This window comes from Lissotriton vulgaris, chromosome 1_1 (genome assembly GCF_964263255.1).
Source record: "Lissotriton vulgaris chromosome 1_1, aLisVul1.2, whole genome shotgun sequence".
Lineage (NCBI taxonomy): Eukaryota > Metazoa > Chordata > Amphibia > Caudata > Salamandridae > Lissotriton > Lissotriton vulgaris.
Window position 1 is genome coordinate 2,021,049,539 of NC_141685.1, and position 27,530 is coordinate 2,021,077,068.

Genomic DNA, 27,530 nt, shown 5'->3' on the forward strand with positions numbered 1-27,530 from the left:
TTGGCGACGAAGAACAGCTGCGCCTGCTAACGAGCAGAAAGCCGTTGTGGCAATGTCCATTGTGCAGTCGATAATCTCCGCTGATGTAACGTCTCCCTCCTGCAAGATTTTCTTTGCTTCCACCTCGGACTCCTGAGGCAGCTGGTCTAGATATGGTGAGAGGTCACATCACATCTGGCGATCATACCAGCCAAGAATCGCAAACGCATTCTCCGCTCTAATCAAAAGACTTGCCATTTAGGAAAATCTTTTCCCAGCATTATCAAGGCGTCTGCCTTCTTTATCAGGAGGAGTAGTAAGGGGTGCAGAAGGGTTGCGTGATTTTCTCTGATCTGCCTGGGATATCACCGAATCCGGCTTCAGTTGACCTGTTAAGGATGCTGGACGGTCGTCAGGGGCCTTGTATTTTTTCTCCAGACACAACAAGACTGGAATGACAGTAGCCGGATTCTTCATTGTGTGTAGTGAAGTAGTGTGGCTCACTGGTTAGAGGCGGCAGACCCGAGAGCAGAGGACGGCCCGGGACCAGGGTTCGATTCCCGGCACGGCAGGTTTCTGGACCAGGGTCGCAGACTCGATAATTCTCTCGTCTCGGTGCCCACTCTGATCAGCGATCACACTCGGCAACTCTGGGCATTAGCTTGCCTCATCTTCACTAACGGCCCCACCAGACCGCCGGGGATGCCTGGTCTCACCCTGGAGATACCCATTAAGGGACCATCTCTCAGGGAAGCCAGGAAGGGTTTCGCAGCGGTCGAAGCGCCTTGGGACCCTACGGGTAAGTAGTGCGCTATATAAATGCCTATACATTTACATTTACATACATTGCTTTTATACCTTCCTCCCAGACGTAGCTGACAATAGGAATGGAACGGACCGCCTTCCTATAAGGTTCTTTAAAATCATTAAAAAACACTCAGATTGAACTGAAGGCATCGGAAGTTCAAATCTGCGTGAGGCTGTCTCCATCAATTTGTGAAACCCCCCAATGTCTGCCAGGGGAGAATCAACTGCATCCGGTGCAGGAGAAGCTGGGTCCGGTATCACATAATCATCCCACTCCGCACACTGGTCCGGCCTGCTGATATCGCTGTGATCCTCGTCCGAGGAATCAACCTGCACCTCTGGAACCACCGGAGGTATAACTGGAGTGGTGACTTGCGCCTGGGATACCATCTGGGACGGTGGCCATGGCGAAGCCACAGAAGAAGCTGGAGGAGCAGACACAGCCTGCGCCAAAGTGAAGTGGAGAAGGAGGAGGCTGGGAGAATCTCCTCCTATAGTCCAGCAACATGCCTTGAAGATCCGCCAAGAGGGAAGAATGAACAGAAATCATCTCCTGGCTAGTGTCCTCCGGACGGTGAAAAGAGTGATGATATGAGTGCCCATGAAGGTATTCACCTTCAGAATCATTGTCCTGGCACTTGACTAGAAGCTGTGAAGGGCTATTAGCATAGCCAAAAGGATCATCCTCTTTCTCAGAATCTTCTTCCTCATCCAGCAACAGCACGGGAAGCAAAGGGGCAACCCTCCTTGGAGAAGTAATGTCCGGAGTGAGTCTCGTCAAAGAAATGGTAATTTTCTCCGTCAACGAAGAAGTTGTCGATGGTACCGTCGACGTGGAGAAGAAAAGAAACTATCGTCGACGCGCAGATCGTCGATGATGAGATGGGCGTCATCGACACGATGGTCAACGAAACCGTCGATACTCCCGCTGAAGTCACCGTCGTCATTGTTGATGCCCTCGTCGACGCCAGAGTCGTTGCAGCTACCGTTGACACCCTTGTCGACATCTTCGTTGACAATGAAGTAGTAGACATCATCTTCAACGAGCCCGTCGACACCAGCGTCGACAGATGGAGACTCGAAGGCACCGTCGAGTGGTACAGTTTTAACCTGCACTTTTTGCAGCCTTCGTCGATGGAGTCTTTCGCAGCGTCGTCGACGATTGACTATCCTTGTCAGGCTTCTCAGATGTCAGAGAATTAGACTTTTTAAAAGGTGTAGAAGACTTTGCCACTGTTGCTGCTGAAGGTAGTCCTTCCCTCTCCTTTGCACCATGGCGAGGAGATTTGCTAGGACTCCGGCTCTCAGACTCACTTTTTTGAGGCCTTTGCGTCACGGTCTGTAGATGGTGAAGGGGAAGCCCTACCCCTATTCACTGACCTTCTGGACGAAGTGGCAGATGACGAATCTTCGCTGTCACTTGACAGCGTTTCCTTTCTCGACTTCAGCTTGTGGAGCCAAGTGAGAAGGCGACCCTCACAGTCCCTGAGAGTCTTTGTGGAAAAGGTGCAGCAGATTTTGCAGTCCGGGCAGTAGATGCAGTCTTTATGCCTGTCCTCCACATACAACCTTTTTTTGCCACACGTGGAACAAGCCTTAAAAAGGGCTTTTTTCTCTTTGTCAGACATTCCAAGAAGAAATATCAAACTATCCTGAAGAAAAAACTGCTGAAAACCAGTAGAACAGTGTTGAAGTGAGCAGAGCTCAAAGGAGACTCCCTTTGCACAACGTGTGGTAGAAAATCTGCGGCTCTGAGGTTCTCACAGGAAGGTTCTATGGGGTGAGGCTAATCTGATTGGTTGTTGCATTATTTTGGTCTCTTTTACAAAAAAAAGTGGATATGCTACAAAATGAGATGAGGCTAGAAATCTATGAAAGTTCCAATACTGGAGTAATCAAAGGATGGAAGAGGCCCGGCAGAGGTGCCGAACACAGAGCCTGATTGGTACCACTCCAGAAAACAATCTAAAAATGGAGCGGATGCCCAAGCACATTGCCAACTAAGGCAGGAATCACTTTACCTCATTACTCAAAAGGATTCTTCACAGAAAAACAAGTTGAAATATCTGTGCCTAATACTGGATGAAATGGACATGAGTATCTACAACCACACATGCTATTAACATACAGATTTCATCATCATAATGACAGTCTCAATTCTCTTCTGAGCTATTCCAGTGTCCAATGTTTAATCAAGATTCTATTTATGAAAAGTTCACAAAACCACATTCTAATTCCAATCTATACTCTGTTATTTGCACTTTGCAGAGAACAGCTTCAACACCATCTTCAACCTACAAATAATGTATTTTCAACAAAACATTTTTCTGCTAAAAAGTTACATTCTTATCATTTGCCATGCATTTTTTTCTGCAGAGAACCAAACCGTTTAGTCAAGCATCTCAATAATAATTTCCCATTTGGAAAAAAACACCTTTATCCAAGCTTAATTCCCCAAGACTTTGGGAAACATGTAATATGTAATATGCCACCTTGGGGTTCTGGTGGTGGCATTGACAAACCACTAGGCCTTCAGCCTCATGGTTTATAATGTCACCGGAATACTTAAACGCAATATAGAGAACCCTTCAATGGCAAAACAGGATTATATTACATGCGCATCACAAAGCCATTCACATCTTCTACCAGAAGGATGAAGGATGGGTGACAAAGGGGTTATAGCTGGGCTACACAGGTTGGCAGCGTAAGCGGTTGGGTCAGGTGATAGAAAATCATATACAGACAGAAAGACACAGTCAGGGAGAGAGCTGCATCACTTGTCAGACTGGAAGCTGATGTGATGAAGATTAGGGCGCGGCAGCATAAGATCGTCAGCAGGCTTGAGATAGGTCAATATTCATCAAAGAGAAATGTTTGTTACATGAATCCATGTTATGGAGGTTGGTCATTTTTTTGGGTTTCTTTTGGCTTCACCACCATCTTTGAAACATGCCGATATAGTGATTATGTTTCACGAAAATACTGAAATATTTAAAGCAGCAATATTCAATCATATCTGTGATGAAGTGGCTCATTGTTACTTTTTCCATATCTCCTAACACTTCTAATTTTATTCTTTTCTATAATGCTGCACTACTGAATCAATCCAAGTAATAACACTACAGACCATTTTGAGTAACAGTTTAAGATGTATCGTTAGTGACTGGTCTACCTTCATCATTTAAATCATAACTCCCTCTTGGAATGAATGGCTCTAGTTACTTTTTGATTACATGTCCATTTTCTTTTAATTTTAAAGTGTTCTAAAACAGTCCTTTCAAAAACCCATACGTGAACAGCCATGTGCCTCGTTTACAACTACTTCAATTTAGGATTTTACCCAAATTAATTAGAAAGATATTTCCAATTTTAAGACAGTGGCTATGGCAGATTGTAGAGTTGTACGGGCACACAGTAGCCCCTTTGAAAACTGATTTGCAGACCTTGCACTGAACAGAAATAATGGACATGATCTAAAGATAGTATTATGAAGTTAATATTCTCCAAGGACGCCAAAAGCGCCACCAATTTCAGGAGGAAAATCTCATCTGCTCTGAACCATTGCAAAGACTTGTTTTAATTAACCAATATCACTCCTCCTTCTTAGTCAATTCGCATAGAAGAGGTTCACCTAACCAAAATCATCTTGCAATTACTGTGATAAACAATACAATGTATAAAATCAAAATATTTTGTCCTGCTGCATTAAAAAAAAATCTGAATGTTCCTTGCCCTCTATCCTATCCTTTCATTAATGTTTATTTTCTCTAATTTCCCCTGATAGCAAAGAAAGTGCAGGTTGACTGACTACTTAAGAAAATGAGCCTCGTCTTAGGCTGCGGGTTTTCGGCAGCAGTACACCAACCTTGGGATACATTTTAAGTTGAAACTTAAACACTTCATATTCTATATTTTATAGGAGGCAATGCCAAAATATTCCTTTTGATTCTGGATTAAGTCGGCTAAGTATCTTTTTTTCGGATAACTACGTTCATCTGTTTATATAATTTACATTACATATTTTTCATTTGCATTTCTTGGTTACCATTTCTGAAATGTTTAGCATTTAAATCGGAGTTCAAGCCGTTCAGTGAGGTTTGGAGTTAATACATTTTGGAAAAAAATAGGTATAGCTAGACTACCAAAGACTGGCTCTGGTGGAAGGGTCAGTAGAATTAAAGGTGATAAGTGGAAAGAAGGCAGAGAGACTGCAAGATATTTGCAAGGAAGGGGGAGAAGATGCAAACACAAATGTGGAGGAGAACGGGAGCAGGAGGTATCTAGGAAGAGATGGAAAGAAGACCAGAACCAGAAGACGAGCAAAGTAACTCAATGAGAGAGGTGAAGAAAAAACATGCATCAATCAATCAGGGATTTGTAGAGCGCACTACTCACCTGAGAGGGTCTCAAGGCGCAGGGGGTGGGGGGATTTCGAGCTGCTCCGGTCATTCGAAGAGCCAGGTCTTGAGGCTCCTCCTGAATGCTTGCAGTGTGGGGCTTCATCTGATGCAGAGTGAGAGTTTGTTCCAGGTCTTGGTCGCAATGTGGAGAATGACCTGTCTCCGGACCTGGCTCTGTGGATGTGGGGGATTTCAGCCAAGGCTAGGTCGGAAGAACAGAGGTTTCTCTTGGGAGAGTAGAAGGAGATTCTTTAGTTAAGGTATTGCGGGCCAGTGTTGTGGAAGGCTTTGCAGACGTGTTTGAGCAGCTTGAAGGTCACTCTTTTTTTCGACTGGGAGCCAGTGGAGGTCTTGTACGTGCTGGGTGATGTGGTCTTGTCGTGAGATGCAGAGGACGAGTCTGGCTGCAGCCTTTTGGACGGTCTGGATTTTGTGGAGTAGATATTTGTTGAATACGGCGTGGAGGGCATTCCCGTGGTCCAGCCTGCTGCTGATGAGTGTGTGGGTGACTGTCTTCCTGGATTGGGGGGATCCATTTGAAGGAGTATGTTGAAGGATTTGGAGGATACGGCGCAGATCTGTCGGTTCATGGTGAGGAAGGAGTAGAGTATTATGCAGAGCTTGCGGGCGTGGTCCGTGGGTGTGGGAGGGTTGGCAGGGGGCCACCAGTTGTCGTCCCATGCGGAGGGGGTGGATCCGAGGATGAGGACTTCAGTTTTTTCCGAGTTAAGCTTCAGGCAGCTGCTGCTCATACAGGAAGTGATGTACTTCATTCCTTCCAGGAAACTGTGTCTAGTGATGTTGGGTTCCTTGGTGAGGGAGAGGATGAGCTGGGTGTTGTAGGCGGAGTCTGTGATTTATGACTATGCTTGCAAGATGGGTCATGTAGATGTTGAAGAGTGTGGGGCTGAGGGAGGATCCTTGGGGTACTCCGCATCAGATCTCAGTGGGTTTGGAGAAGAAGGGCAGGAGTCTTATTCTTTGTGTTCGGCTGGCAAGGAAGGAGCAGATCCAGTCTAGGGCAGTTCCCTGTATGCCGGCGTCATGGAGTTTGGCGGCTAGTGTGCGGCGGGAGACAGTGTTGAATGCTGCTGAGAGGTCTAGAACAATGAGGGCTGCCGTGTGGCCTTGGTTGAGGAGTATGTGGATGTCGTCCATGGCGTCTAGGAGGGCAGTCTCGCTGCTGTGGTTGCTGCGGAGGCCGGATTGAGATGTGTTGAGGATCACGTTGGGTTCAATGAAGTTAGTGAGTTGGATGTTGACAAACTTCTCAGTGCCTTTGGTGTCGAAGGGGAGGAGAGAGAGATGGGTTTGTTGTTCCGGATGGTCCATCGGGTCTGCAGATGGCTTGAGGAGCAGTTTGACTTCTGCGCATTTCCAGTCGTCGGGGAACGTGCCTATTTTGAGGGTGCAGTTGTTTGTCCATCATAGTTCTGGTGAGATGGCAGAGGCTGCTCTGTGGAAGATGTGCGGTGGGCGGGGGTCAGTGGTTGCTCCGGAGTGGATTCTCTTCATGGTCTTTGCGGTGTTTTGTGTGGTGACAGGGGTCCAGGCGAGGATGGTCGGCTCTGTGTCGTTGCTGGTGGCAGGAGTTGGGTTGGTGCTTAGGTTCTGTTAATCTAAGTTTTTGTAGAGTGTCCTGATCTTGTGGTGGAGGAAGGAGACAAGTTTGTTGCTGAGGTCTATCGGGGCTGGTAGAGATGTCAGAGGCTTTACTGGGTAGTTTAGTGAATTATTTTATGATGTTGAAGAGTTCCTTGGAGTTGTGCGAGTTGGAGTGGATTCTGTCCTCAATGAAGTTCCTCTTCGTGGACCTGATGAGTTGGTGGTGTTCTGTGATGGCGGTCCTCTAGGCGATGCGAGCTTCCGGGGTTCTGCTATTCCTCCAAGATTTCTCAAGTCGTCAGCACGAGAGCTTGGATTCACGGAGGTCTGTGGTGAAAGAGGTGGCTTTCGTGGTGTTTCGTCTGTTGGTGTTCTGGAGGGGTGCAAGCATGTTGGATCAGATGGCGCTCCATTTGCAGAGTTTCTTGGCTGCAGAGTTGACGTTGGTAGAGGTGGGGGGGGAGGAGTGCGGCTGAGGGCGGAGGCGATGTGCTCATCGGTGATCTTGCTCCAGTTTCTGTGTGGTGGATTTCGAAAAGGAGAAGTGGACACAGTGGTGGTCCATCCAGATGGGTTGCGTGATGTGACTGAAGCGAATGTGGTTTCCTCCGGCGAAGATGGGGTCAAGGGTGTGTCATGCCTTGTGGGTGGGAGCGGTGACAAGTTGCTTCAGTCTGATGTTGGCGAGGTTGTCTAGTAGGGCGGTGGAGTTGGGGGGTCACTGAGGTTGTCCAGGTGGAAATTCAGGTCTCCGAGCAGTAACTAGTCCAAGGACGCGAGGATGTGGGGTGAGAAGTGGTCTGCGATGGTGTTGGGGCCCGGGGGAGCTTGTACCTGTCGGGAATGGCAGTTGTAATGTTGAGTGCGGAGCTGGCGTTGGTCCAGGTCACTGTGAGGAAGGCGAAGTCTGGCGAGAGGGTGCGGAGTAGGTCCCAGATTTCTACTGTGTGTCTGTGTAGGGAGCGTACGTTGAGGAGGATGCAGCTCAGGGATTTGGGTACGCTGCGTCCGGAGGGTTGGCGGTAGCTGTAGGTGTTGGGAGGTGGGTGAAGGTGCGGATGCAGATGATCAATGAAGCAGGAGTTGTGTGTGGAAGGGGGAGGGGGGCTGTGTCACTGACCAGTACTTCAAGTCCGAAACAAGAAAGTGTGAAGTGATGCGATCAGAAAGAAGACCTTGGGGAAGGTAAAGACTCTGGTTCACTGAGGCCATTCCAAAACAATCAATTAGTGACAAAACTGTGTGACAAAGTCAGGTTTCTATAGTGCGGTACGGGGTAGGTTGGGAAACTAGGCAGATGTCAGACAGGAATCAAATATCATCAATATGACACAATCTTTTAATTAAAAATTAATCAACAATGCCCTTATCAGACATGTCCATCCCTTAACAAAAACAGAAGAGTGTGGTCAGGGAGTGAATCAGCTCAGTAATACTTTTATGACAAAAAATAGAGACCCAAACAAATGATTCTGGGCTGAAATTCTACCCTATTTCAGCACACTTCGTGATACAATCAACTTTGATGCAACTTGTGTCACAATCTCCTGAAATAAAGTGGATCTGACTCACAAAAACACTTTTGCAGTGATCAGGAATTAATTATTCTTACAGTACACAATGCGTATATGAGGGCAGACAGACAAAGCTGAAGACTGCATGCAGCGATCAAAAGTAATTCAGATATGCTAATTGGCACAAAAACAGGGAGTCGTGTTGAGATCACCAACAAGTTTAAGAAGTCCATGTTTTCACATTTAATCACACGTTTTTCGCCAGTGCTTTATGGTTGTGAAGCACAGACTAGCAATTTAGAGGTAGGAATGTGGCATCCTGAACTGTACAGTGGTTAAGGGTAGCCCATATTTAAGATGTTGCTAAATAACGTGCAAACCTGAGAATTAAGTCCTTCGCCTTCTCAGAGATTGGCACTTCGGGAGGAAATACAAGAGTTTCTTTCCAGTTCATTACTTTCCTATATGTTTCCTGTGGCGTTTCAGAACAGAAAGGTGGGTATCCTAAAGAAAGGCAAATACAGAACTGATTTACTATTAAGCCAAAACAATGAGAGAATACAAATGAGTAAATCAAACACATAAAATGTAGCTTTTCACTAGTATATTTCTAGGGGGTCTAGAACTGTACCTCAAAATGTCAGTTTCATATCGCCTGGAAACAAATGACATTAAATCCACAACATAAACATGTGAATATCTAAAACAAAGTTGATATGTTTTTCAGGAAACTATTTTTGGTTGGGTGATGGACTAATGATTAAACCAATAGCACCTCACTCAACCAAAAATATTCCTCCACACACAAATCCATTTTACCCAATTCATTCTATTTTTCTTTTATTCTTTTATGTTGTGGTTGTAATTGCCTCAATGGAGCTCCTCTTATGGCTTTCCTACAATTTTTGTTTTAAAGTTTATACAACTAAATGCCAAAATAGCATTGTACATGGCTTGGGTTCACTATTTAGATCATAAATGGCATAACCAGTGGTGCTACAGTCTTGACTCCAAGGATAAAGTTCTTGTCTTATATGGATTCTGCTACAGGGCATCAGATTGAAAGTCTTGGAATACTGTCGCAATGAAGCTTGAGCTTCTTGAAGTCATTAAATCTATGAAAGCAACAAGGACCAAATGTTAAATTTTTCAAACGAACCCTTCTGATGTGTGGTTTGTCAAGTTACAGACGTTTAAAGATCGGGCGAGCGCTTATTAAATAGTTTGAGAAGCAGAGAAATATTCAGTAGTGCGCTTGCAGGACTAATAAAAAAACATTATCAAACGCACTAATGAATTGTTACTATGATAGGGAGTGAAGGTAACATTTTACATTGAAAGGAAAACATTACATATAGTAAATTTATAATTAATTAAATAAGTTTATTAACTCAGCTAACATGAAAATAAGTTACTTACCTGTAACTGTAGTTCGCCAGTTATGGGACTCTTTCATACATTCAAATGCTTGAATCGTTCCCCGTCGTTGAGATGGGTGTCCCACTGTACCTTATATTAGCAATGTAATGTTAAACAGACTAGAAAGCCCCTAGGCCCTTCAGTTTTGTAACATATCCTAGTCATTTTAAAAAAAGAGACTAAATTTAGGTTTGACCCAATCAGCATGCCCTTCTCTCTTCAATACTCCTGTGAGAAGCTCCAGTCTCTCAGATTTTCGAAGCACGAGTGCAGAAGATAGAACCACAAAGAGAGCAAGAGAGAGAGAAGGTGAACTTCTCAGGGGAGGAGGGTGAGTCGCAGGTGAATTTATGAAAAATTCCAATAGTGGAGAAGTACAGTTACAGGTAAGTTATTTATTTTCTTACTCCAGTATTGGAACTTTCATAGATTTACATGCTTGAATCAGATTACATAGCAGTGCTGAAGCACATTTTAACATAAATGGCAAACACACATATACATATACATATATACATAATATATATATATATATATATATATATACACATAATATATATATATATATATATATATATATATATATATATATATATATATATATATATATATATATATATATATATATATATATATATATATATATATATATATATATATATATATATAATCCAAGAAGGTGCTGTCGTCTGGGACCCCCAACCCATGCAGGACGGCTCTGACTGAGACAGGAGACAGCGCTTCCCGCCAAGTTACATTCAACAAAGAAAGAAATGTGCCAGAGCCCGGATCCCGATATGTCAGCTTTATTTCAATTGGCGCAGGCAGCCTCAGGCACGATGCACCTGACGCGTTTCAGCAAATAGCTTTCATCAGAGGTTAAAGCATCGAGACGTGCTGTATCCTAGGTGTGATTAGTTCGTACAAACCACATGACTGCTAGCTGCCACACCACATATCCCATAATTCATCTTTGGACCACTGTGGAATATCTGTATTATCACCGTGATGTTTCACTACACACAAACCACCTATACTTTAGCAGGTAAGTATGGCAGAGCAGAAAGCTGGCGCACAAAATGTCCATATTGCTGCCACACAAAATGTCTGCAAGCGCTGTGTCCGGAGCCTGCCAAGATGAGTCATCTCCCTCGGCTCCCTTTCCCATCGTGTACTGCAAAAATCGCCAGGAAATCCTCAAAGCTTGCAGCAAGACGGGCGGGTCATGTCCCCCAATTAATATTATTTTTCTAAGAAGGTGCGGTCGTTGGGGACCCCCAAACCATGCAGGGCGGCTCTGACTGAGAAGGGAGACAGCGCTTCCCGCCAAGTCACATTCAAAAAAGAAAGAAATGTGCCAGAGCCCGGATCCGGATATGTCAGCTTTATTTCAATTGGCGCAGGCAGCCTCAGGCATGATGCACCTGACCCGTTTCAGCAAATAGCTTTCATCAGAGGTTAAAGCATCGAGACCTGCTGTGTCCCAGGTGTGATTAGTTCGTACAAACCACATGTCTGCTCGCTGCCAAACCACATGTCCCATAATTCATCTTTGGGCCGCTGTGGAATATCTGTATAATCACTGTGATGTTTCACCACAAACGAACCACCTATACTTTAGCAGGTAAGTATGGCAGAACAGAAAGCTGGTGCACAAAATTTCCATATTGTGTCCAGAGCCTGCCAAGCAGGGTCATGTCCCCCAATTAATATTATTGTATATATGTATGATGTAGTGAGCAAGGCGGACTTGTCAGCCGAAACGCGTCTGATCGTTTTTTCTTGCAAATAAAGACCCTTGATCTGAATCCCACGGAGTCGGAGCCTGTTTTTTGAAGGACTGTGAACACAGGATTGGGTTCATGTATATATATATATATATATATATTTCTCAGCAAAATTGTTTCAATATAGAAAGAAACACGCCGCACACTACTCCATAGGTTAGATTCTTTGGTTTATTTTCTGTAGGATCCCCACCTACGCGTTTCGGACAACAATCTGTCCCTGGTCACGGTACAAACATTAGTCCATCATTGCTTTCCACATTTTATACCTGAGTCACCACTTAGCAATTAAGGTGCATTGTGGGCACAGTAGTTTTTATGTATTGATTTACTTCCATATCATGCAAAGTAAAAACCGGATCCCAACACTTTCACGACACAAATCATGCTCACTTAGTTAGCTTAAATAATGCATTACCATGACGCAATTTGGGGTCCTAGGACTGTTATGATGTGGCATGTTTGCTCACATCTGAAAGGCGCCAATTCCATATGCATTTTAGAATTAGGTAGTGGACTAAGTGTCCTAATTGTCAATATTGGCTGAGTGCCTTTGTGAGTATTCATTGAGTCGCTACATGCTGTAGATCAACAGTGATCACTATGCATGAATAATTAAAATCAAAATCTTTTACTTCTTGTCACAAACATTGAATTTAGGGTGCTAAGCTTGATAGACACAGAAACTTATTTTTACTGTAATCTTTCTTTGCCTTTTATCTCATGAGAATTATGGACTACAGTACTCGTTTAGTCAAATAGGCTTATGATACATGCAAGCAAATTATAAATGTACATAAAGTTCCTCATCGGCGTTGAGACCCCAGGGGCTTCGTGTTTTGAATCTGATTATTAACTTAGACTCAAGCCTTCTCAAGTTGGTTATTCTGTCACCACCTCTTTCATTCTCGCCAACCAATGCTATTCCTGAATACTTCATATCTTTCCAGGTTTTTCCAGGATGTGAGTTCAGATGTTTCGCTGTTGCATAGGTTTGGTCATTATTCTGGATCGCTCTCGTGTGTTCTAGAATTCTCTTTTTTAAAGGGCAAATTGTCGAACCAATATACCTCTTTCCACAGAAACATTGAATTAGATATACTACAAATTGTGAGTCACACGTGATTTTATTCCGGATGTCGAAAGTCCTGCCCCTGGGATCTGTGAGTGATTTCAAGTTTCGCCCAATCTTGCAAGCTTTGCATGTCATGCATTTGCTGAAACCCAATTGTCTCTTTTCCAACCAACTTTGAGTTCTTGTTTGTTTGAAGTGGCTGTTGACTAGGGTGTCTCTGATTGATGGTGCTTTGCGATATGTTACGAGTGGATTATCGCCGATTAGGCTGCCTATATCATTGTCTTTCTTTAACACGTTCCAGTATTTTTGCAGGGTTCGCTTGATGTTGTAGCTTTCCTTCGAGTATGTTAGTATTAGTCGTGGTTGATCATTTTCTTCATTATGTTCCATTTGACTCTGTTTGGTGATCAATGTTTCTGCTCTGGTCTTGGCTCTTGCTTTTTGTTCTCCTTTGATTATGTCAGCATGTTTGTATCCACGCTCGGAGAATCGATTTTTTGTCTCTTTAAATTTATTCTCCATTTCGGTTTCTTCTGAGCAGTTCCTTTTCATTCTGATAAATTCCCCATAAGGGATGCTCTTTTTTAGTGAGGTGGGATGAAAGCTACTCCCATGTAAAACGCTATTTGTTGAGGTTGCTTTTCTGAATACAGTTGTTTCAAGTCTGTTATCTTTTACATAGACTTTGGTATCAAGAAAATCTATTTCTTCTTTCTGTATATTTGACGTAAACTGTAGTCCCACTTCATTCTCATTGAGGATTGCAATGTATTCCACCAGTTTCTGTTTGGATCCCTTCCAAAGGAGGAATAGGTCGTCTATGAACCTTAGCCATATAACCACATCCGTAGTATATGGCTCGTTCTCTTCTCTCCAAGCTATGTGTTTCTCCCACCATCCCATGGTGAGATTAGCATAGCTCGGAGAGAAGGAAACACCCATGGCACATCCGCAGGTTTGTCTATATACTTTGTCAAAAGTGAAAACGTTATTGTCTAGGCAGAAGGTCATCATATCAATTACCATGTTGGTATGCCGCAGTTCTGATATTGGTCTCTGGCCCAGAAAGTACTTAGTTGCTGTCAGTCCAATGTCCCGCTGGATAGAAGTGTATAGCGAGACAACATCTATTGTTGCTAGCCAGTAATCAGGTTGCCAATTCACTCCCATGATAATTCTCAGGAAGTCCCCAGTGTCTTTAATGTAGGAACTCAAAGTGGGAACAAGGGGTGCCAAAAAGTAGTCCACATATGAAGATACATTTTCACACAAAGAGCCACAGCTTGATATTATCGGGCGGGCAGGTGGTTTTACTAAAGTCTTATGTATTTTAGGGAGAAAATATATCGTCGGCATTATTGGATGTGAAGTTGTTAAAAACTTTTTTTCTTCCATGCTTAGAAGGCCATTTTCTTGCCACGTTTGTATGCATGAATGCAATTTGTGCATCATAATTACCGTTGGATTCTCCCGCAAGACTTCATAGTTATTGACATTGTTTAGTTGGCGATGAGCTTCTTCCACGTAGTCTCTTTTGTTCTGTATCACGATATTGCCTCCCTTGTCCGCTGGTTTTATTTCTATCAAGGCATTGGACTGGAGATTTTTTAAAGCTATTCGTTCCTTTTTTGTAACGTTTTCCTTTTTAGTATTGATCATGTTATTCATAGTTTCTAGTTCCGCCACAACCAGATCGTGAAAGACATCTATGCGATTGCCTGGGTGAAGTACAGGACAGAATTTCGATTTACTCCGCAAAGTAGTTTTGGGACGTGTTCCAATTTCATGACCCATTTGGGAGAGTAGTTGAGTGTTGGTCAATTCAGTTGGGTCCATTTGGTGCGCTAATTCATAAGCTGTTCGTAGGCTGTTTGCATCCGCTACTGCCATTATTTCAGATTCATTGTCGTGAGATTGCTCACTAGCCACAATTGTAGGGTCTGCACGCTTATTTTTTTAAAAGAATTTTTTGAGTTTCAATTTGCGCACATATTTGTATAAGTCGATCCGTGTTTCGACCTGGTCCTGATGTTTATCTGGACAGAAAGATAGTCCTTTACTCAATAAAGTTTCCTCCGGTTTCGTTAAGGTGTAATCTGATAGGTTGATTATCAGTTTGGGGTCTGTTTTTGATGTTTTCTCTACTTTTTGACTGCCCTGTTTCGGAGAGGATATCTTTGATTTTTTTCCTCTCCGGGTTTTCCTCCTTGGGTGGGGTTTGCCAATCGTCCCCTTCCACCTCCTCTCACTAATATGTTGCCGCGACCCCTTCCCCTTGGTTTTGGGGTTTGTTGATCTCTGTGGAGCATTTCTAGCTCTTCTCCAAAGGTAAGTCTTTTTGGCGGCACTCTGTTTTGTTCTCCTTCGCTCACTTCAGACTCTGTTTCACTCACAGTGGTATCATATTGTGCATTTCCTGATACCGCATTGGGCTGTTTCAATGCGTCAAAGCGTTTAGCAAAGGTAAAAATCGTGCCATTCGCGAAATCTGAAACATGCCAGAATTGATATTGACAATCTACATATCAAAATAAGAGAGTTGGAGGACCAAATACAAGCAACAGGGGAAGATGAAGAAATTGTCAACAATTTACGTAAAAATATGGATAAAAACCTGGATAGGCATGACAACGAAATCCAGGAACGCAAACAGCGTAAATTCAAACGTGATGAGGCTGATTTCGCGAATGGCACGATTTTTACCTTTGCTAAACGCTTTGACGCATTGAAACAGCCCAATGCGGTATCAGGAAATGCACAATATGATACCACTGTGAGTGAAACAGAGTCTGAAGTGAGCGAAGGAGAACAAAACAGAGTGCCGCCAAAAAGACTTACCTTTGGAGAAGAGCTAGAAATGCTCCACAGAGATCAACAAACCCCAAAACCAAGGGGAAGGGGTCGCGGCAACATATCAGTGAGAGGAGGTGGAAGGGGACGATTGGCAAACCCCACCCAAGGAGGAAAACCCGGAGAGGAAAAAAATCAAAGATATCCTCTCCGAAACAGGGCAGTCAAAAAGTAGAGAAAACATCAAAAACAGACCCCAAACTGATAATCAACCTATCAGATTACACCTTAACGAAACCGGAGGAAACTTTATTGAGTAAAGGACTATCTTTCTGTCCAGATAAACATCAGGACCAGGTCGAAACACGGATCGACTTATACAAATATGTGCGCAAATTGAAACTCAAAAAATTCTTTTCAAAAAATAAGCGTGCAGACCCTACAATTGTGGCTAGTGAGCAATCTCACGACAATGAATCTGAAATAATGGCAGTAGCGGATGCAAACAGCCTACGAACAGCTTATGAATTAGCGCACCAAATGGACCCAACTGAATTGACCAACACTCAACTACTCTCCCAAATGGGTCATGAAATTGGAACACGTCCCAAAACTACTTTGCGGAGTAAATCGAAATTCTGTCCTGTACTTCACCCAGGCAATCGCATAGATGTCTTTCACGATCTGGTTGTGGCGGAACTAGAAACTATGAATAACATGATCAATACTAAAAAGGAAAACGTTACAAAAAAGGAACGAATAGCTTTAAAAAATCTCCAGTCCAATGCCTTGATAGAAATAAAACCAGCGGACAAGGGAGGCAATATCGTGATACAGAACAAAAGAGACTACGTGGAAGAAGCTCATCGCCAACTAAACAATGTCAATAACTATGAAGTCTTGCGGGAGAATCCAACGGTAATTATGATGCACAAATTGCATTCATGCATACAAACGTGGCAAGAAAATGGCCTTCTAAGCATGGAAGAAAAAAAGTTTTTAACAACTTCACATCCAATAATGCTGACGATATATTTTCTCCCTAAAATACATAAGACTTTAGTAAAACCACCTGCCCGCCCGATAATATCAAGCTGTGGCTCTTTGTGTGAAAATGTATCTTCATATGTGGACCACTTTTTGGCACCCCTTGTTCCCACTTTGAGTTCCTACATTAAAGACACTGGGGACTTCCTGAGAATTATCATGGGAGTGAATTGGCAACCTGATTACTGGCTAGCAACAATAGATGTTGTCTCGCTATACACTTCTATCCAGCGGGACATTGGACTGACAGCAACTAAGTACTTTCTGGGCCAGAGACCAATATCAGAACTGCGGCATACCAACATGGTAATTGATATGATGACCTTCTGCCTAGACAATAACGTTTTCACTTTTGACAAAAAAGTATATAGACAAACCTGCGGATGTGCCATGGGTGTTTCCTTCTCTCCGAGCTATGCTAATCTCACCATGGGATGGTGGGAGAAACACATAGCTTGGAGAGAAGAGAACGAGCCATATACTACGGATGTGGTTATATGGCTAAGGTTCATAGACGACCTATTCCTCCTTTGGAAGGGATCCAAACAGAAACTGGTGGAATACATTGCAATCCTCAATGAGAATGAAGTGGGACTACAGTTTACGTCAAATATACAGAAAGAAGAAATAGATTTTCTTGATACCAAAGTCTATGTAAAAGATAACAGACTTGAAACAACTGTATTCAGAAAAGCAACCTCAACAAATAGCGTTTTACATGGGAGTAGCTTTCATCCCACCTCACTAAAAAAGAGCATCCCTTATGGGGAATTTATCAGAATGAAAAGGAACTGCTCAGAAGAAACCGAAATGGAGAATAAATTTAAAGAGACAAAAAATCGATTCTCCGAGCGTGGATACAAACATGCTGACATAATCAAAGGAGAACAAAAAGCAAGAGCCAAGACCAGAGCAGAAACATTGATCACCAAACAGAGTCAAATGGAACATAATGAAGAAAATGATCAACCACGACTAATACTAACATACTCGAAGGAAAGCTACAACATCAAGCGAACCCTGCAAAAATACTGGAACGTGTTAAAGAAAGACAATGATATAGGCAGCCTAATCGGCGATAATCCACTCGTAACATATCGCAAAGCACCATCAATCAGAGACACCCTAGTCAACAGCCACTTCAAACAAACAAGAACTCAAAGTTGGTTGGAAAAGAGACAATTGGGTTTCAGCAAATGCATGACATGCAAAGCTTGCAAGATTGGGCGAAACTTGAAATCACTCACAGATCCCAGGGGCAGGACTTTCGACATCCGGAATAAAATCACGTGTGACTCACAATTTGTAGTATATCTAATTCAATGTTTCTGTGGAAAGAGGTATATTGGTTCGACAATTTGCCCTTTAAAAAAGAGAATTCTAGAACACACGAGAGCGATCCAGAATAATGACCAAACCTATGCAACAGCGAAACATCTGAACTCACATCCTGGAAAAACCTGGAAAGATATGAAGTATTCAGGAATAGCATTGGTTGGCGAGAATGAAAGAGGTGGTGACAGAATAACCAACTTGAGAAGGCTTGAGTCTAAGTTAATAATCAGATTCAAAACACGAAGCCCCTGGGGTCTCAACGCCGATGAGGAACTTTATGTACATTTATAATTTGCTTGCATGTATCATAAGCCTATTTGACTAAACGAGTACTGTAGTCCATAATTCTCATGAGATAAAAGGCAAAGAAAGATTACAGTAAAAATAAGTTTCTGTGTCTATCAAGCTTAGCACCCTAAATTCAATGTTTGTGACAAGAAGTAAAAGATTTTGATTTTAATTATTCATGCATAGTGATCACTGTTGATCTACAGCATGTAGCGACTCAATGAATACTCACAAAGGCACTCAGCCAATATTGACAATTAGGACACTTAGTCCACTACCTAATTCTAAAATGCATATGGAATTGGCGCCTTTCAGATGTGAGCAAACATGCCACATCATAACAGTCCTAGGACCCCAAATTGCGTCATGGTAATGCATTATTTAAGCAAACTAAGTGAGCATGATTTGTGTCGTGAAAGTGTTGGGATCCGGTTTTTACTTTGCATGATATGGAAGTAAATCAATCCATAAAAACTACTGTGCCCACAATGCACCTTAATTGCTAAGTGGTGACTCAGGTATAAAATGTGGAAAGCAATGATGGACTAATGTTTGTACCGTGACCAGGGACAGATTGTTGTCCGAAACGCGTAGGTGGGGATCCTACAGAAAATAAACCAAAGAATCTAACCTATGGAGTAGTGTGCGGCGTGTTTCTTTCTATATTGAAACAATTTTGCTGAGAAGTATCCTGCGAGGGTGTCCTGAACCTCGCCGCCGGCACCAGCTACAGTGCTCCTCTCACTATTGGGACATTTGCTTATACATATATATATATATATATATATATATACATATATATATATATTTTTTTTTTAAATAATCTGCGATCTTGAAAATTTCGTATTTCGTGGTGATCTGTTAAGCCGGGCCAAGAAAAACAGTAGGGGCGGGTGGTCCAAAACGCTTTTTCTCCATGTTAATTTTCTTAGGAAAATTTAGACTCAGCTACAGCACGAACTGCTGAAAGGAATTATACCAAGTTTGGCCAAAAGGTAGCTCTTGGTCCAGAAAGCACTCTTTTTGTTAAATGGTGTAAATCCATTCAGTAGTTGTTGAGAAATGTAAAGAAATTCCTAGTTGTATATCTAGGGACGCGAAGGATACGCAAACCCTCCCGATCTCGTGCCTGAGATCTGATTGGCTGCCAGCACTTCAAACCAGGAAGTGTTGGCAGCCATCTTGCGACGCTGAACCGAGTCACAAGAAAAAAGATTAAAAAAAAAAAAAAAAAAAAGAAAAGGGGGCACGGTAGAGACCCCATAGGCCTCTTGGCGGGGGTGGGGAGAATCACACCATCTAAAAAAAGCATAGAATTAGTCAGGTATCGCATTTGATTCACGACTCCTGATGAAAAGGGGGGGGGACCGGGGGCCCCCCATATGTCCCTATGTGAGTGGTTCTGTTGATGTCATCAGTAATGCCATGAGTGATATCACAATATCATTGGCCATGTCATGAGTGATGTAATATGTGAGGTCATAAGCAGTGCATTGCGGGGTGTAATTTATAGTTAGCTCAGGTAACTAACTGCCGAATTTCTCTTGTTTTGTATGAGTGAAATATGACCAACTATAACGTCCCTGTTTTTTTAATAGAAAATATATCTACAGACACACACACACACACAATTGACCAGAGATGTACGTAATTTATCACAAATATGAACAAAACATATTACTTAATAAGCAATAAATACGAAAATCATGACAAAACCTTTATAACTGGAGGCGGGTAGCAAAAGAGGCTCACCTTTATCGGAAAAGATTCCGCAGCACCGCTTGACCTACTGCCGCATCCGCGGCATCTTTTGATTGCAGGCAGTAGTGCTTCGTAAAAGTATGGCTGCTAGACCAAGTAGCAGCTCTGCAGATGTGTCTCAGAGGTACCCCCGCAAAGAGGGCAGCAGAAGTCAACACAGCTCTCGTGGAATGAGCTGGAGCAGGAAGGGGCTTGCCAGCCCGTTGATGACAGTAGGATATGGCAGACGATATCCATCTGGTGATAGTCTGGTTGGTTACAGATTGTCCTTTGCACACTGGGCCATATGCTACAAATAATTGATCAGTCTTTCTAAATGTAGCTGTGCGTTGAATGTAAAATTTGAGGCAGCGCTTCACATCCAGAGTGTGCAAAGAGCGTTCCGCTGCAGATTGAGGTGCAGGGAAGAAAGTCTTAAGGACAATTGGTTCATTGAGATGGAAGTCACTGGGAACCTTAGGAATAAAACTGGGATTTGTTCTCAAAGTAACAGCCTCGTTGGAGAACTGTAGAAATGGTGGCTGTATAGTAAAGGCTTGGATGTCGCTGACGCGCCTGGATGAGGTCAGAGCAAGCAAAAGAGCCACTTTCCAAGTGAGGAATTTTAGATTGGAAGAACGGATGGGCTCGAATGGAGGCAAAAGTAGTTGAGACAAAACTAAGTTCAGTCGCCAAGAAGGTGGGGGGCGACGGATTGGTGGAAACATCCGAAAAAGGCCCTTGAAGAATTGTCTGATTATTCTGGAGGAGTACAAAGATGTTACGCATCATGGCGAAAACGAGAAATTGCAGCTAGAAAAACCTTTAGAGTGGAGTGTGATAGTCCTGATCTTGCTAGTGACAAAAAGAACAGCAAGATTTGCTCTGGCTGAGCACACATGGGATCCAGGGTTTTAGTGGAACACCAAGCACAGAAACGCTTCCACTTCAACTTGTAAGTTTTGATGGTAGATGGAGCGCGAGCACTTGCTAGCACCGCCCTACAATCCTTGTCGATATTCATGTGTGCAAATTCATTGTACTCAGGTTTCAAGCATGAAGTTGGAGATATGCTGGGTCCGGATGGCATATTTGACCTTGCTGCATCGTGAGAAGATGTGGTAGAGGATGCAATTGCATCGGATTCGTCAGAGAGAACAGAAGAAGATCTGAAAACCAAGGACGTCTCGGCCATTTGGGTGCGATCAGGATTATCCGACACGGTTGGAACCTCATTCTGTGCAACAGACGAGGAATGAGCGGCAGTGGAGGGAATGCATAGATGAAGTTGTTCGACCAGTCTATTGAAAAGGCATTCCCGCTCGACTCCTTGTGTGGATGCCGGCTCGCAAACCGTTGACACTTCTTGTTGAGAGCAGTTGCAAAGAGATCCAACTGTGGTCGGCCCCACTGTCGGAAGACGAAATCCAACGTTGGTTGGTTGATTTCCCATTCGTGGTTGTCCGAGAGGGCTCTGCTGAGCGAGTCCGCCAGCACATTGGCCACCCCTGGCACATGAACAGCTGTGAGATGTATTTGCTGTTGGATAGCCCAATCCCATATTTCCTGTGCCAGGTGTGACAGCACGAGAGACCTTGTGCCGCCCTGTTTGTTGATGTAGTGCATGCTGGTGGTGTTGTCTGCCCTCACCAGCAATGTTTGTCCCTGCACTACTCTCCGAAAGGACTTCAAGGCCAAGAAAATCGTCAGTAGTTCGAAGCGATTTATGTGCCAAGTGCGCTGAGACGCTGTCCATTTTCCTTTCACGGACATCCCGTCGAGATGTGCCCCCAACCTTCCAGGGAAGCGTCTGTTGTCAGTGTAAGTGTTGGTGGTTCGTCTTTGAATGAACGACCTGCCGCTATGTTTGGAGGATGAGCTCACCACTCCAAAGCTTTTTGAATGCGGGGCGTTAGATGGATTTTGTCTTCGAACGACCCCGATACCTGCTTCCACTGCCTGTCTAGTTCCTCTTGTAGGACTCTCATGTGCAATCTGCAGTTGGGAATCAGTTGAATGCACGAAGAAGCCATGCCGAGAAATGATTTGTACATCCGGACAGAAACGTACTGTCTTGACTGCAGGAACTGTACTTTCTGTATCATTCGGTCTTGTCTCTCCTGTGAAACGAACACTTGTCCCAGCCGAGAATCAGCGAGGCTCCTAGAAAATCTCGCTGTTGAGATGGTTGAAGGTGTGACTTTAGGCAATTGATGGAGAAACCCAACGTTTCGAACAGGGATATGCAGACTTGAGTGTGCTGTTCCGTTATTTGAAAAGTCCTGGCCTTTATCAGGCAGTCGTCCAGATACGGATAGAACTGGATGCCCTGTAAACGCAGGTAGGCAGCCACCGGGGCTAGAATTTTGGTAAATACCCTCGGTGCTGATCGAAGGCCGAATGGCAGGACCTTGAATTGATAATGAAATTGGCCGACTGTAAAACGGAGATATTTCCTGTGCCTGGGATGAAATATGCATCTTGAAGGTCTATTGTTGAAAAGTACTCTCCTGGAATGAGGAAATTCAAGATTTGAAGTAGGGTTAGCATCTGAAAAGTCTTTGATGCGATGAACTTGTTTAGAGCTCTCAAATCTAAGATGGGGCGCCACTCTCCTGATTTTTTCCTTACTAGAAAGAAACGGGAGTAAAACCCCCTGCCACGTTGACCTTGCGGTACCAATTCTATGGCTCCTTTCCTGATCATAAGCAGCACCAGGGCCAACAGTTCCTTGAAATGGGGAGAAGGTGGACCCGAAGGTGGACGAGTGGGGGGGGAATTTCGTGAATTCCAGGGTATGTCCTTTTAAAACAACGTCTAAGACCCATTGGTCGTTGGTAATGTGCGACCAATTGCAGAAGAACTTCGAGATTCGACCTCTAAGATGCACAGTCGTCTCACTGTTTTTTGTTGGTGTTCGCACCACCTCTGTAATTGGACTTACGCTGGTAAGGTCTGGAGGTGGATGAATGACCTTGGGACTGATAGGAGCCCCTTTGTCTGTTATCATTGTAATTGTATGCTCGATATTGGCCTGTTCCACGAAAAGTAGAGGTTCCTCCTCCTCCTCTACCGCGTGCTCCACGAAATGGCCTTTTCCGATATTGTAGAGTTGTCAAGGACTTTGCTGTATCTGTGTCCTTCTTTATAAGTTCCATAGCATCATCAACATGCTTACCGAATAAAGATTCACAGTCGTAAGGTAAATCTAACACTCTGGACTGGACCTCTGGACGGAAGGTGGTTGATTTTAGCCAGCCTTGACGGCGCAAGACTGCAGCACCCGCTAGTTGCCGGAAACCAGTGGAGGATATATCGACGGCACAGTCGATTATTTCTGCTGAAATCTTCTCTCCTTTGAGAATGATGGCCTGCGCTTCATCCCGGATGGATTCGGGCATTTGAGAAATCAGACCAGCGATCTCCGACCACATTTGATGGTCGTAGCGACCTAGAATGGCTAAGGCGTTGGATGCTCTCACCGTTGTTGCTGCCATAGTGGTAAATTTTTTGCCAATTGAATCTAATTTACGGCCATCTTGATCAGGCGGAGATGTCAGAGGTATGGCCGGATTTCGAGATCTTTTTTGTGCCGCCTGAGTGATAACAGAATCTGCCTTAGGTTGCGAAACCAAACAGGCCGGAGAAGTAGGTGGCGCTTTATATTTTTTGTCCAATCTGGGCAGAACGGCTGGTATGGAATTAGGACGTTCCATCAACTTTAGACCCTCTTCCCATATGTGGTCTATGATAGGAATGGTATGCGTTTGCCGTTGAGGTAAGTCCTTAAAATCATACAAAAAGCATTCCGTTTGTTGCGCCTCGATTGTTAAGTGGAACCTTTTCGCAGCACGTACCATAAGGTTATGGAAGCTCGCGATATCCACTGGCGGCGAAGCTCTTGGTGATGCCGGTGGAGTAGAGGGTGTCTGTGCCCTATAATTGTCCCATTCCTGCATGTCATCATCAGTGTCGTTATCCCCAGTGTCATGAGGAGCTTGATTCTCATTATCAGTATCAGGGTAAGCACCCGAAGGAGATGTAGGCGCGACAGGCGCCGGAGCTTGAGACCGAGGTGCTGGAGACTGAGGTCGAGGTGCTGGAGACGGAGGTCGAGGAGCTGGAGACTGGGGTCGTGGAGCTGGAGACTGGGGTCGTGGAGCTGGAGACTGAGACCGGTGCACTTGAGGTGCCGGAGAAGGAGGCAACGACGGTGGAAACCTACGATTGTAGTCGTCCAGCATATGTTGCAGGTTTTGTACCAAAGACAGAGGAATTTGCGTAACCTGCTCGTAAGTAGTTGGTTGTGCCCTATCGATTGGAAAAAGTACATTCCCATCTTCGACGTTATTATCCACATCCTCATCCTCGTCACTGTACTCTTGACACTTAATGTGTAATTCAGAAGGACTGGATGCTGGTTCATAAGTTTGTTCCATTTCAGAATCATTTCCGGATTCTTCTTCTCCAGATTGAAACAATTTTTCCGGAGGCTGAGATCCACTCCTTACTGGACTTAACTGAATGAGTGGTACAGTCTTGAGAGACGAGGCAGTAACCACTTTGAAGGTGGTAGTAGTCTGTAGGGGTTGGTGCGTCGTCAACGAGCCCGTCGACGAGATTTCTAAAGTCTTTGCACCCCCCGGTTGTTCTTGATTTGTCGCCGCAGAAACCGGCGTAGGAATTAGCAGCTTACTCTTGGTCGATGAAGATTTTTTGGTCGTCGACGAGGTTGTCGACGAGGTCGTCAACGAGGTTGCATTCTTTGCCGTCGACGATGAAGCTTTCGACGATGAGAAAGTAGCCGTCGACGGAGCAGTCGTCGACGGGGAGGTCGCCGTCGACGAAGATGTTATCGTCGACGAGGCAGTCGTCGACGAGGAAGATCCGGTCGTCGGAGCAGGCGTTGACGACGATGACTTGTTCTTCGTCGACGGAGGGACCGTCGACGGAAGGAGTGTCGACGATGATTTCTTCGTCGACGGTTTGATCGTCGACGAGATCTTAATAATAGACGAGATGGGTCTCACCTCTTGGCTGCTCGTCGACGAGATGGTCGTCGTCGTTGCAGAGCTGGTTGACAGGGAAGAAGTGGTCGTCGACGTTGAAACTGCCAAAACTGACTTCGTAGACGCTGAAGATGTCGACGACGCGTCGACGAGCTCGTCGACGAGCCAGTGCCCGTTTTTGAAGAGGAGGGCATAGTCTTGGGTCTAGATGCCAGAGAGCCAAGTCCCGTAGGCGCGCCCTGAAGCAAGTCTTGTGGGGAGACATCCTTGAAAGAACCCAACATTTTACTCTTTTTCAGAAAAGGAGAGGGAACATCAGTCTCAGACCCACGCTTCTGAGAGGATTTTGAAAATCCAGATGACATACTCTCAGCATCAGAAACCACATTCTCAGACGTTTTTAACTTCTGTAGCCACAGAAGGAGACGGGCCTCTCTATCCCTCAATGTTTTAGGGGGAAAAGTGCGACAGAACTTGCAGGTAGAGGCAACATGGTCCGGGTAAAGACAGTAAATACACTTACTGTGAGGGTCCTCATGAAAAAGGCGCAATTTACCACAGGATGGACCAGCCTTGAACAAAGTTTTCTTAGTAGAAGACATTTCTGAAGAGAAAAAGCTAGAAACTGGAAAAAACTGAGCAGAGCTCAGGGAGACTCCCTTCACACGACGTGCGGTAGAAAATCTGAGGACTTGGGCTTCTGAGGAGAAGGTTCTAGAGGAGGCTACAGCCTGATTGGCTGGAATGTGGACCAACACATAATGACTCTAATATGTTACTAAAGTGAATTCTCCCTTGGGCTTTTCAATGGGCCTATTCTGTTCTATGGTACTTTTTTTTTCAAGTTTACATTTCTATTGCATTATATGTATGTATATTTTATTTATGATATTTTTCATGTATACATGCATATATATTACTGCTATTTATGTACCGTGGGACTCCCACTTCGACGACGGGGAATATTCAAGCATGTGAATCTATGAAAGACACCCCTAATACTGGAGAAATATATACACACACACACACACATTCGTATCTACAAGTACCATGAGAAAATGTGCGAAGACACCCCTAATACTGGAGAAATATATATACACACACACACACACACATTCGTATCTACAAGTACCATGAGAAAATGTGCGAAACAGGTAAGAGGATGAGCACGGCTTGAACCACTGCTGTGTTGCTGCGAACATGCAGATTCCAAGCAGTAATGCTTTGTTAAAGGCGTGCACGTTTTTCCATGTAGCTGCATGGCAAATTTATTGAAGGGACACATCAGCAAATAGCGCTGTTGAAGTAGAAATAGTTCTTGTAGAGTGAGCATACATTGATGTCTTTAATGGTTTGCCTGTTGCTTGATGGCAGAAGTGAATTGTGCTGGATATCCACCTTGCAATGCTCCACTTTGAACGTAGATACCCTTTTCTGTGGTGGGCTGTAAGCCACAAACAATTGATTAGGCTTGCGAAAACCTTTTGTTTGGTCTAAATAGAACTTCAAGCACCTCTTGATGTCTAAAAAAGTAGTGCCCTTTCAGGTGGCATTGAAGGGTCTGGAACAATGTTTTCAGGATGACCGCTCTCTTGAGATGAATGACTGAAGGAATTTTTGCAATTAACTTAGGGTTTGTGTGAAAAATCAACCTATCGTCCCTAAATTGCATGGTGGAGGCCTGGATCTCGCAGGCACGTCTGGCAGAGGTCAAACCTACAAGGAGAGCCATCTTCCAGGAAAGTAATTTAATATCTGCTCTGTGAATGGGCTCAAACGGATGCTTCATAAGCTATGAGAGCACAATGTTTAGTTGCCGAGGTGGAGGTCTAACTGGTGAAAAAACACAAAATGACCCTTTGAGGAATTGTTTTACTAGTTTGGCAGACCATAATGACGATGACTACGATGATCATCTGAAGTGGGATATGGCGGCTGAATGTGAGCCAATCCGGAGCATGCTAACTGCAGAAGTAATGGAAGGATCTCTTCAGGCGAGGAAAAAAGTGGATGTACTTTGGCAAGGTACCACCATATGCCAAATTATTTCCACTTAAGGCGATAGGTTTTGTTTTTACTTTCTGCGCTGGCTCTAAGCAGTATGTCCCTGCAGTCGGGTGAGATGTTTACATGGGCGAATTATTTGTGCTAAGGAGCCAGGTCGATAAGGGAGGAGACCTGGGATCTGGATGTCTCACATGGCACTGGTTCCTTGTTAGTAGAGAGGGTATAGTCTTCAACTGCATGAAAGTTTTCTCAGAGGGGGATGCAGTTCCGTAAACCTTCTCCTGCATGGTTTGGCCTTCATTTTCATGCAGACTTTCAGATGGAGAGGTATGGGAGGAAAGGCGTAAGCAAAGATTCCAGATCATGCCATCGAAAATGCATTTCTCTATGCCAGCTTGCGAAGAACCGGGACTTCCGGTTCTGGGGGCTTGCAAAGAGGTTCAGATCAAGTTTGCTCCACTGAGAGAAGATGATGTAGAGTATTTTTTGATCCAGTTCCCACTCGTGGCAAGAGCCTCAGGCTTCTGAGGGAGTACGCTATTGTGTTCTGTTTTCCATGGACAATTTTCTGCTCACAGATGCACTCCGTGGTGGATGGACCATTCCCAGACGCTTTGCGCCTCCTGGGACAGGAGATCTTGTACCGCCCCGCTTGTTGAAGTAGTGCATCATGGTTGTATTGTCCATTCGGATGAGCACTGCACGGTTTCTTATCTTTGGAAGGA

General features: G+C 44.1%; 1 protein-coding gene across 1 annotated transcript in view; it reads right to left on the reverse strand.

Annotated features, from left to right (window-relative positions):
* STK38L (serine/threonine kinase 38 like) overlaps positions 1-27,530 on the reverse strand; it is a 339,803-nt gene that overhangs the window by 106,790 nt on the left and 205,483 nt on the right. Inside the window, exon 10 of the mRNA XM_086920198.1 lies at positions 8,686-8,809. Within this exon, the coding sequence (XP_086776324.1) occupies positions 8,686-8,809 (124 nt within the window). The remainder of the gene's footprint in view (positions 1-8,685; positions 8,810-27,530) is intronic.